General features: G+C 37.0%; 1 protein-coding gene across 1 annotated transcript; it reads right to left on the bottom strand.

Annotated features, from left to right (window-relative positions):
- Nucleotides 1-2,340: 2,340 nt before the first annotated feature.
- LOC137810791 (single-stranded DNA-binding protein WHY1, chloroplastic) lies at nucleotides 2,341-7,465 on the bottom strand. Its single transcript, XM_068612230.1, has 7 exons — nucleotides 7,244-7,465; nucleotides 7,058-7,158; nucleotides 6,861-6,959; nucleotides 3,623-3,717; nucleotides 3,392-3,465; nucleotides 2,993-3,090; nucleotides 2,341-2,767 (listed from the first exon to the last, which is right to left on the bottom strand). The coding sequence occupies exons 1-7, from the start codon at nucleotides 7,431-7,433 to the stop codon at nucleotides 2,648-2,650; spliced, it is 777 nt and encodes a 258-aa protein (XP_068468331.1). The 5' UTR covers nucleotides 7,434-7,465; the 3' UTR covers nucleotides 2,341-2,647.
- Between the last annotated feature and the right edge of the window lie 5,017 nt (nucleotides 7,466-12,482).

The raw sequence follows: 12,482 nt of genomic DNA on the forward strand, positions 1-12,482 counted from the left end.
AAACTCATTTCCAAAAAAGGTTTCCTTTCTCTGTCTTTTTATGGAAATATATGTTCAAAGAACTTAAAAAATTTCGTCTCTACTATAGTGTTACATTCAATTATATCACTATTAAGAATAAGAAACCTATATGCAACATTATGTTCTGCATAGCCTCAGAACATACAATCAGAACTTTTAGAACCTATTTTCCTTTTCTTACACTACTAGAAAATCATTGAATATAAACCAATTTAGAGACCAAAAAGAATCAGTTGCTATATTGGCTAAATTATATACTATTTTAGAGACTAAAAAATTTATTGGTATTTAAGGTATTTCTATTATTGATAAATTATTTCTAAATTTGTACCTAATTACCTACCAAGGTTTTAATTATCAATTATTTAGATTCCAAAGTTGGTAGCTAATTAGATACCAATTTAGAAACTATTTCCCAATAATAGAAACTAAGTTAGATACTCATTATTTTTTAGTGATACAACCCAAATAGCCAAGCAGATGACCAAGGACACAAGAGACACTTCACACTTTGATCAGTCATCTCAGCATCCAAGACAAGGCCCCACCAAAAGTCGGAAGGACCTCAACAAAAGAAGGATAGGGCATAGACCAAAGCATCATATGTTATTTCTTTTGGTCTTCTTAAGAGACAAAAATGTTTGTAAATAAATTGGGCTCACTTTGGGGGTCCAAATAGAAAATAAGTTAGAGTAGGTTTACATAGCATAAATAGAAGTGTACTTAGCAAATTGGGTTTGTGCCAAGCAAACTTTTCATGACACATGCACCTAGGATTAGGGTTTTTTTAACGTAGCTTCTATAAACTATGCTTAAGGGGTGGTTTTCACCTTAGTCAAACCCTAGGTCGCCATCTCCCCTTTCATTCTACCCTTCACTCATCTTGCCCTCCAAGTCACTCCTTCCTATATAAAGGGTGTCTTCCTCCATGTATGGGGACATTGAATTTTGAATAGAAAAGAAACTTTGTCAAAGTATTGAGTGAGTCTTGAGTGTTCTCTTTTTGTGGGTCTTATATTGGGTGTTTGTGCACTTCAAGTGACAGCTCTTCACGACTCATCTTAGAGTCTCCCACCACTTCAAGTGGCGTGCTTCATTACCCATTTTTCATAAGCTTTCTTCATTCTTTCATCTTTTCTTCAAGTGCTAGAGTCGGGTTTAGAATTCATAAGTTAATAAGCGACTCCATACATGTCCAGCAGAGTAGATACGCATTCTTGCCAGTGTCGAAAATTCTAACCAATGAAGATTTCAATTTTTGAAGCATCCGAAAACATTTTCACAAAGATGGTTTGTGTTGCGAAAACAACGTTTGACGTCTCCGGTGTAGAGTTGTTGTTGTTATTCGTATTGTCAGCCATAAGTCCTTATAGTTGTAGTAAAAGGCTGAAAAAACATGAACAAGGTTGATTTCCTGAGGTGTGGGTGATCACTGTTCGTAAGGACTTATATGTGGTGTATTGTGCAAGTCCTCTTGGATACAATAGAAACTTCTCGTGTAATACCGAGAATCGTAACTAGCAAGTAAACTCCTATAGAGTAAGAATCCAGAACACCGGAAATATTAAAAAATAAAAGAAAAGAATTTAAGAAGAGAGGAAGTCGTGAGAGAGATATTCTTGAAGAGGCGTGGTAAACCCTTTTTTATATGGTGGGAAAAGACAATGTATGTGGCTGCATATCCGATTTTAGCGTTATTGCTTCTCATTCCAACAGCTCAACCTCCCAAAAAGAGAGCGGAGAAGATTCACTGCAAACCCATCCCGCAGCAGTGAAGAGCTCCAACAAACTTGAATCTGGAGATGAGATACCTAGGAAGATAGCACGGAATTTTTGCAACGTTCGTGAGATTTCTACAGCATTCGAAATTCTCTGCGACGTTTCTTTTGAGATCTTTGGCAACATCTTCAGCTTTTGCAATATTTATGTTTCTCGCGTTTGATTTACCTCACAAAATTGGTGTGTTTTATAGTTGAGATACTATGACTAAATATAAACAACTGACCATTATCCAAAAGGGCAATTTGATTTTTGAAGGAAAGAAATTTTATGGAACCTAAAATGGTTGAAGAATATGGTGGAAGAGGAATTTATTTTTCTAATATATATCGGTTCAATAACAGATAGGAATGTGAACCATTTTGTATTACTGGATTTAGACTAGGCTCACTCATTACGAGTATCTAACTATCCATATGATATACTCTATGCTTTTTTGTGTCTGATATTCTTTACGAAAGTTTGGTTTGGCATGACTTTAGAACAAATTTGAAGCCCAACGTTTAGCTCTTACTTGAAAAATATATTAAAAAAAAAAAATTTGAGGAACAGGGTAAATTGAATCTATTCATCCATGATTTGATGAAATATTTACATTGTCAATACATTCTAATTGAACTCAAAAAACAAAAGAAGAAAGCAAGTGCCAGAGCACAAAAAACAAAGGAAAGATATACAAAAAAAATTATAAGTAAATAATTAAATTAAAAATGAGTATTGTAACAGTGATACTCAATTTCTCAAACAATTTTATGATATCTGAATGAAAAGATTCAACAAATGTCAAAGTTGAGAAGTTAGCACAGGGTTGTGTAACTGCCTACAGTAAATGCAGAAGTAATGATCACTATCTTTTCCGTTCATTGTTTGCACTGTATCTGGGGTTGGCACTGTTTACTTGACTATATACCTCTGGCTTTACGGTGCTTGCAAAGGCATTCCAACCTAGAAGGTACGGCATGATATACTGCAAACAAAAGCAGCAAAAGTACTATCAAAATATGAATCAGCTTGCATAAAGGAAAATTGGATTCACTAAAAAAAAAAAAAATGTTGTGCAACCACCTGTTTCTAAATGCTATATCGCTTTGTTCAATAAACATAACCAAGAATTTTTCATTCCAAATTATAATAGGATCATGGCAATGAATATTCAACTACTAGAGGAAAGAGAGAGAATAAGAAATCATACATTGAAAATTGACCTTAAAACTGCTAGATGTGCCCTTGTAACAGGGAGATAGATGTTTTCCTCAATTTCCTCCATGGTCGCAGGTTTTTTATAAACACCTAAGGAAATTGGCATAACAGAGTCAGAACTGAAGTAAATATTTGCAGCATTTAATATTTTTCCTTTATATATCAGGTATTGGCTTAAAAATGGTTAAGCTAAATTATTACTTAAAGTGAGTACATAATGACTAATTACAGTTAAAATATTGCATCACTAAGATATCGATTAGCAGATACACAAAACAGTAAACTGAATCAATCTAAGTTGCAGAGTATTCCAACAACTTCAAGATGGCAGGAAAGTAAAATCAAATTGACACAATAACAGCAACAGAAGTTTATGAATAAAGAGAATTACTTAAGCTAAATGAGTGACCAGTAGCATCCACAAGTGGCTCCACCTTCAAAACTTTTCTGACTTCAATTCCATTGCTGCATAACAATACAACTTTCAAAATTCTCTAAACGATGAAATCTTAGCAGCCATTACTTACGGCATAAATCGAAAAAGAACAAAAACTCAACAGGTGCAGAGGTCACTGATTTACTTATTAGTTAATACAGATGAATTCACAGAGAAAGAAAATACCTATTTGGCTTAGCACTCTTACGAGAAAATTCCCAAGAATCCTTTTCACCAAGGCTAATTACAGTTCCCATTTCACTAACGGAAAGTGAGAATACCTGCACTCAAGCAAAGTGAACAATTACCTCATGTTCTATGTTCAACAGAATCGTAAATTCCAATGAAATCACATGTGCTTTTCTTTATGGTTCAATGGCCATGGGCCTTGGGGGAAGCCCACGAGTGGTCCTATTAAGAGAAGCCCAGAGAGAAACGGAGGCATAGTGCATTGCAAGGTTTGACATTGAATCTGTGAACACTCCTTGCCTATGTCATTATGGGTAGTTTTAACAACTAAACTGTCTTAAAGGAACAATGAAATAATATCTTTATTTTGTACTCAAAGAAGAGATAAAACACCAATCGGTTGAACTGGCAATGGCAAACATACAAAAGCATCAATGCAATGAACGATGAAATATTATGATGAGTTGCTACTTGTTAGTGATAGGATCATAGGATGGCATGAGAAAAGAGACCATAAATAAAATTTATGTACTTGATAATGTCTAATTTAAGTCTCATTCAAAAACAAAATTTAAACTTCCTTAATTTCCTTCCTTTCAGTTGGTCTTGTCCTGAACTTCTTCAACTTCAAGTTGATTATATTCAGAAATAAGTCCAACCACTGCACAGATTTCTGCCAAAACATTCTTTTTGTTTAACACCACCTCTAATTTCTTACATACAACAAATGAACTGCCAGTATTATCCATTAAATTAGCATAATTTCCAACTAATCAAAACTCAAGTTTCCCCAAAATGACACACACAAAGATTACATACCCGTGTAACCTCTAAACAATCACTCAAACCGATATCAACAACACATTTGTACATTTGAAGAGCAAAAACATACGAATCTTGAACCACCCAGGCATAACCCCTAAAGTATACCCAATGGGATTGTGTTTTCCGAGAAATCCTAAGTTCCTGAGCAACACTCCCCACTGTCTTTATCTAAATTGTGTGAGTTACATTTTAAACAAGATCTAATGAGAAATTATTACTTGTCCAGGATCACCCTGGTCACACATAATTGAGTGTGGTTAACTCTCTTTTGTAAATTGAAAATTTTGAACTTATGTCACATGAATATTCTTGGGGATCATGCACACACGGTGGTCTGGGACAATATGCTAATTTCTCCAGTCTAACAGGTTGTATTTACCCACACAATTCATTAGTGGACTTGGTGTAGAACACTCACAAGAATACATAACAAATCATTACATTTTAGAGAAACCAAAACATTAAGTATGGCAGAAATGTCTGAGTAACTCTCGGAAACTGACTTATCTTACCAAGATACCAAACCTACCTTAATAAGGAAAGATAACCAAAATGTAAAAGACTAATATAATAGTAGAAAAATTTAATATCTCCATCATATAGAAGTGTCTTCTTAATTACTGTACTAGTCGGACGTACCCAAGCACTTAAGCATACTATCTTGGCCTACTTAAAAAACCGAAATAGTTAACTTGGCCCAAATAATAATAGACCCAATGGCCCCAAAAGGAGTCGGCCCTAACAGCTGGAACATACATTAAAAGGCAGCAATAAACATAAAGAAGAACTGAAAGTATAACTGAATCAGTTAAGCCATAAATATTTATCTTGATTCTAACAAATATAAACCGTCAGAGATGATGCTTTTCTTATCAATACCCCTGAAATAAAGGGGATATATTAACAGATTATTTTGTGATTTTGTGGTTGCTAACTCCTAAAGGAGGATCTACGAGTATTACAGAAGGGTCTCAAGACCCTAAACAGAGGTAGGTGTTATTCCAGATATTGCACACTATACTCATATTTATATGCTCTACTGAGTTGATCGTCACAGTCTTGTCAACAGGTGAAGCTCCCCTCACAGTGGACTTTTAAGTATCCCAAAGCAGTAGCATTGAATGGTTGGCCCAGAATCCACCACTAGGACCCGATCCAAGTCGGTCGGCGAGAATATTTGGCGCCCACCGTGGGAATCGGTAAAATCGATCCCATCAATTATCTAAATGCTCAGACGCGAAGGGCCAAATAACCTGACGGTATGAGGAACACTAGGCAGGGAGCGCAAGTGCCCGAAGGAGACGAGGTCCCAGCTTTACAACAAATCATGGAGACCAAAAGAGTTCTTCAGCAGGAAAATGAGGAATACCGACGAGAGCAAGAGCGGCTACGAGAAGAGGTCTGAGACGAACAAGAACGGTTAAGGGAAGAGGCCCGAGCCAAACAAGAACGGTTGCAAGAAGAGTCCTGAGCCGAACAAGAGCGGCTAAGGGAAAAAACCCGAGCCCATCAAGATCGCCTACAGGAAGAGACGTGAATCAACCAAGTGCGTCTCATGGAAGAAATAGAAGTCTCCCGAAGGACTATGGAAGAGAATGCTCGGGCCAATGAGGAGTTACGCAAAACAAACAAGGAGTTGTGGAGAAACATGCATAGACATGAACGACGCAATGTTCGGACACGCTCCCCAAACATGTCCTCAAGAGATGACCCCAAACCGTTCTCACATCAAATCATGGAAGAGCCGATACCGCCCCATTTTATCAAGCCAAAAATTACCCTCTTTTCTTGCGTAGAAGATCCCGAGAGCCACCTAAAAGAATTTAGGGCTCAAATGATCATCTTGGACGGTCGATCGTCGTTCGATGCAAGATGCTCATGGGCACGTTCACATGAACAACTCTCGAAGATGGTGAAGGAGGGTTTCCTGACTAAGTACCTCGAGAACAACCAAGAACTAAACCATGAGGCTCTAGTCCTCAGAGATCTGAATACCATTGTGGGAGGATTCTCTGGAGGAGACGCCTCAGCATCCAACCAAAAATGCTATTCCCAAGTTGTGATGTCCTTGGACACAAAGAAGTCAGAGCAATCCTCAACCCTATCCTTCGGTTTCACGGTAGTCGAGTCGGAAGATGTGTTCCCTCACGAGGACGATCATGGTTATATCGGTATCATTGTAAAAGACTAATATAATAGTAGAAAAATTTAATATCTCCATCATATAGAGATGTCTTCTTAATTACTCACTAAAAGGATCAGGTAATATTATCTTAACATAGTTAAGGAACCTAAAAAGTGGACTAAACAAAAAATTTAAGTAACTGAATTATAATATTGTTTTGTCAAAGATGTGAACCCCATGACAGTGACCTTAAGTATTAGAGTCAATAGAAGAATCTCAAGTTACCTGCTTTTGGTTCCAATCATATATGGATTCTTCAGTACCAACCGAAGGAGCAAACTGGAGCAACATATAACCTTCCCTAGACACCCCAAACGCCCCAGACTGCAAAAACAAACACCAAAACCTTCTGCCATTACTAAACATTTCACTCACTCACGTTAAAACACACAAACACCAGAAACTCAGGTATCAGAGCATACGGCTTTTGATTCAAATCCCGGAGGTTTAGGAGCCAAGGTGAGAACACCCTTCGATGTGTAAACGGAGTAATCTGCGTACACCCTTAGCGGAAATTTTGTAACTGAAAATACAAACACCCATCCATTATTCTAGACGGAGTTTTCAAAGAAAAATGATGAATTTTGGAGTTAAGTTGAAGAATAAACCTGGAGGATTTTGTGGCAGTGGTGGGAATGGTTCAACGAGATTGGAGTGGTTGCATCTGACAGAGAGTGATGTTGGGAAAATGAAAGAAAAGTTCCGGTTCAAAGGAACAATGAACTTGGGAGGAACAAAAGAGCGGAACGGTAGTGAGAGATGCTTTAAGGTTAAAAGGGAGCGAAGAACCCGAGACATCTTGTGCTTCTACTTCCTCTCCTGCTCTTCTTATCATATATGTATACCCACGGGACTTTTATTAAAAAATTCAATTTTAAATTATAATATTAAGAAAAAATTTAAATTATAAATTTTTTGGTGATATATAAAATATGGAATTAAAAAACACGTCCACAATATAAATTCTTAAATTATTAAGAATTTAAAATAGTTAGAAAAATAAAAATTAGATGCAAAAAAAATGAAAAATACAATGAGACATGGAAAATAATAATATTTTAGTGTAATTGCATTCTTATGAATGGAAAACTCATTAAAAGAAAAATTCAACACATTTTCAATGAGACAGTAAGTAAGAAAAGATATAAATCTATATGTGAGAATAAAAATTCGAAAACAAATGTTTGAACACATGAAATTATTGAATAAATAGATTTTGAAATAAAGCAAATCAAATTTATTAACTTATGGACAACTATATATAAGAGGAAAGTATACAACAAATTTACAATAAGTGGCATTAAATAACATAATTTATTGACAAAACAACAATTTGTACCTATTAAATATGTGACAATATATTAGATTCATTACCTTTGTCACACAACATGCACTTAGTCACATAACATAATGAACAAACATCTCTCCCGCAAAGCTCTACAAGCTCGAATGGTCTAGTGAAGAGGGAGAAATAATTATTAATAAATAAGTCTTCGTAGCCTTCTCAATTGGAAATATAAAGATGAGGTTTTGTGTGATGTTGTGTCAATGGAAGCCACTCACATTCTTTTAGGAAGGCTATGACAATTTGATAGAAAAAATTTACATGATGGCCTTACTAATAAATTTTGTTTTTACTTTCCAAGGACATAAGATCATATTAAAATCTCTCTCTCCAAAGGAGGTAAATGAAGACTAAGTTAAAATGAAAGAGAAAAGAGAAAATGAAAAAAAAGAGTGTTAAGAAAAGCCTTCTCGTTTCCTCCAAAGAGATCAAAAAGGTAATGTTACCTCACAAGGCTATCTTTATAGCCTATCTTAAGAAAAACCTTAAGATTGAGTCGGCGGTAGATAGTTCTAAATGTTTGGATCTTTTGCTAAAGCAGTTTCAAGATGTGTTCCAAGAGCCTCCCAAAGGATTACCTCCTTTAAGGGGCATTGAACATCAAATTGGTTTTATACTGGGGGCTTCTTTACCAAATAGACCAGCATATAAAACCAATCCAACCGAGGCCAAAGAAATTCAACAACAAGTTGAGGAGTTAATAACTAAGGGGTGGGTCCAAGATAGCATGATTCCTTGTGTTATGCATGTGATTCTTGTCCCTAAATAGGATGGGAGTTGGAGGATGTGTATGAATTGTCGTGCAATAAATAACATCACCATCAAGTATAGGCATCCCATCCTTAGATTAGATGACTTGTTGGATGAGTTACATGGGTCTCAAATCTTCACCAAAATTGATCTTAAAAGTGTGTATAATCAAATCCGGATTAAACTGGGAGATGAATGGAAAACCTCTTTTAAGACCAAGTTTGGGTTCTATGAGTGGTTAGTCATGCCCTTTGGCTTAACCAATGCTCCAAGCACCTTCATGCGACTTATGCATCATGTTTTAAGACCTTTTATAGGCAAGTTTGTAGTAGTCTACTTTGATAACATCCTTATCTATAGCTTGTCCATAGAAGACCATAAAGAGCATGTTAGGCAAGTTTTAGAAACCCTTAGGCAATAGAAGTTGTATGTCAATCCGGAAAAATGTGTCTTTGCCATAGACCATATAGACTTCCTAGGGTTTGTAGTGAGTTCCCAAAGGGTGCATGTTGATGAAAAAAGGTGGTAGCAATTAAAAATTAGCCTACACCCACCAATATTAGTGAAGTACGAAACTTTCATGAATTAGCTAGTTTCTATAGAAAATTTGTGAAAGACTTTAGTATTATTGTTGCACCTCTCAATGAGATAGTAAAGAAGGATGTAGTGTTCAAATGAGACCAAGAACAAGCAAATGCTTTTGAAACCTTAAAAGACAAATTAACCAAGGCACCCATTTTAACACTTCCCAACTTTGCTAAGACATTTGAGGTTGAGTGTGATGCCTCTAACATAGTGACACAAACCAACTCGACAAATAGATGACTAAGGACACCACAAACTCTTCACAACTAGGTCAGTCATCTCAACATACAAGACAAGGCCCCCACCAAATCTCAGAAGAGCCTCGGTAGAGGGAGAACTAGACATGAACCAGAATATGAGTTGTTCTTCCTTCTAGTCTTCTTACAAGACAAGTTAAGTAAATAAATTGGGCTCACTTTGAGCTTCAATTAGAAAAATAAGCTAGAAGAGGGTGTACTTAGTAAATTGGGCTTGTGCCAAAGCCCACTATATCGACCAGTCCTCGGTCATCGACCCCAAAGAAGACCTTAGACATCGGACATCGGTGTCAGATAGTAAAGATGGGCCATGTAAGCTGGGTCCCACAAGCAATATGACTTAACATGAAGTTAACTCTCAGATACTAAGAAAAGGCCTAAGTCGCGAGGGATCCATGCATGCAGGGTGTATAGCGCATTTGGGTGCGACACAAGTAAACAACCCTTGGAGGCGCTAAGGCCCATTAGGGTTAGGGTTTCCAAGGGTAGGTTGCATGCATGACACGTGAATACTTAGGGCACCCATAGAACAGATGGCCCCGTAGCATTGGTGCATGAGTTGGTACCTTGGCGGCCATTAAGTTAGTCGTTGCACTCCAGTAAAGGGAAGTCCTATGATGTGATTCCACTAGCACAATTAGAATGATTCTTGACATTCTTAGGAATCAACTTGAGTTGAACAATTGTTAGGCACTTTTTCTTAGAATTGGATCAATGTTCTAAGTCAAGAACTCACCAAAACTAGCACCAAATTCAAACTCACATGGAAGTTCCTCATATTGTCAAATTGAACCAACAAAAAGAGGTAAAACTTAAAAACACCGAACAGAATTGGATAAGAATCAAATTGAACCAAACAAAATGAAATTAAAAGGCAAAGAACTGAAAATGATTGCTGGAAAATAAGAACAACCAAACCATAAACTCAAGAACACAAGACAGAATTTCAAGGAAACAAGCTTAAACATGAACAATTGAAAGAGAAGGAAGGAAGGAGAAAAGAATGCTCATGAAGATGGATGTAAGGTTGGATGATCACGCCACTAGAAGGATGGTTGCTCCTAGATGAGTGTGTTGCCGCCACTTGAGGACACCATGGATCCTTCAAGATAAGACTAGAGAAGAAGGCTCAAAAGCTCTCCAATGCTCACTCAAAATTTGAGTATAGTTTCTTTACTCTAAATTCCAATCTCAATTTTACAAAGGGAGCACCTATATTTATAGCCTAAGGTGCTGAAATGCAAGCTACACAAATTCAAAATTCCCTCCTAAAAAGTTTCTAGAATCGGCGCCAATTACAAAGCATGAGGAAGGTGTGACCTCTTCCTTCACTTTGGCACCTCCTATTCTACTCCTACACCTATCTACTAACGCACCCCCCCTCCTAAAGCTCCTAACTAAAGCCTAAAAGATGCTATAACAATAGAGGTTTCTAATGTTTCCCTTTAAGCACCTTCAACCAAAGAAATTACAAAAAGAGAAAATAATTGTCCCCTAGCTCCTAAAGCTTTGAACATGCTTCTTGTAAGCCTTTGTGGTGGGCTTTGACCTCCATGGGCGTCTTCTATTTGCGCCTCTACCTCTTCTTGATCTTGTTGATTGGCCTCCATGTCCACTTGAGCTTGATCTCCATCATCCTATGTGCCAGATTATGCTAAGATTGTGTAATAACGGCGCAGAGACATTCTCTAATGAACCCTAAACATGGGTAACAGAACATAAGTAAACCCTAGTTACAATCTATATAAAGTGATGAGAATCAACTAAAGGTGGCTTTTTATAATGAAGAACAAGATCATTCGCCTTCACATTTAAAGTTTTTCTTGTTAATCTTTGCAAAAGATAAAGCCCAAGCCCAAGCCCAAGAAGGCCAAAGCCCACAAAAGCCCAAAGACCATCCCATGAAGGGCAAGGCCAAGTTTTAAATAAATATTGTTTAGAAAGGTGCTTAGAGGGAAACATTAGAAACCTCTATTGTTAAAGCATCTTTTAGTCTTTAGTTAAGAGTCTTAGGGGGGGTGTATTAGTAGATAGGTGTAGGAGTAGAATAGGAGGTGCCAAAGTGAAGGAAAGAGTCACACCTTCCTCATGCATGGAATAGGCGTCGGTTTTGAATAGTTTTAGGAGGGAATTTTGAATTCTCTTAGCTTTGTTTTTCAGCACCTTAGGCTATAAATAGAGGTGCTCTCCTTGTAAAATTGAGATTGGAATTAATCTAAGAAAACTCTACTCAAATTTTGAGTGAACTTTGGAGAGCTTTTGGAGCCTTCTTCTCTAGTCTTATCTTGATGGATCTATGGAGTCCTCAAGTGGCGGCATCACTCTTATCTAGGAGCATTCCACACTTCTAGTGGCGAGATCATCCAACATCCTTCCATCTTCATGAGCACTCTCTTCTCCTTCCTTCCTCCTCTTTCTATTGTTTTTGTTAGCTTGTGTTCTTGAGTTTTGGTTTGGTGTTCTTGCTGTTTTTTATGAGTTTTGGTTCGGCAGTTTTATATTTCAGTCCTTTCATCTTGTTCCTTTGTTTTTCTAGCTCATTTGTTCGGTTCAATTCATTCCATAAGTAATATGTTCGGTGCAATTGCTTTTTATTCTACCTTATTCGGTTCAATTTGACTATAATTGGTTCATCCAAATGAGTTTGGGATTTGGTACTAGTTTTTGGTGAGTTCTTGTCTTAGAACAATGATCCAACTCTAAGAAAAGTGCCTCTATAATGTCCAACTCAAGGTGATTCCTAAGAAGGTCAAGAACCTTTCTCTATATGGCTAGTGAAATCACATCATAAAGGGTGTTAAGAACCCTAGCAAGGTACTCCGTTTCTAAGACTGAAACTACTTTATACACTTACTGTTTCTTTGCCCAGTACTGACTTGAGCGTCTGAGTGCAAACGGGTGCCAAGGTGC

The sequence above is a fragment of the Phaseolus vulgaris genome, chromosome 2 (assembly GCF_051622355.1).
Source record: "Phaseolus vulgaris cultivar YP4 chromosome 2, ASM5162235v1, whole genome shotgun sequence".
NCBI lineage: Eukaryota > Viridiplantae > Streptophyta > Magnoliopsida > Fabales > Fabaceae > Phaseolus > Phaseolus vulgaris.

Excerpts from the sequence above, each read along its gene's own strand:
- LOC137810791 (XM_068612230.1), bottom strand. The coding sequence starts at position 7,433 with ATGTCTCGGGTTCTTCGCTCCCTTTTAACCTTAAAGCATCTCTCACTA. Across the intron at positions 6,960-7,057 it reads CGGGATTTGAATCAAAAGCC|TCTGGGGCGTTTGGGGTGTC; the intron begins GTATGCTCTGAT and ends TTGTTTTTGCAG. Across the intron at positions 3,091-3,391 it reads TGGTCACTCATTTAGCTTAA|GTGTTTATAAAAAACCTGCG; the intron begins GTAATTCTCTTT and ends CAATTTCCTTAG.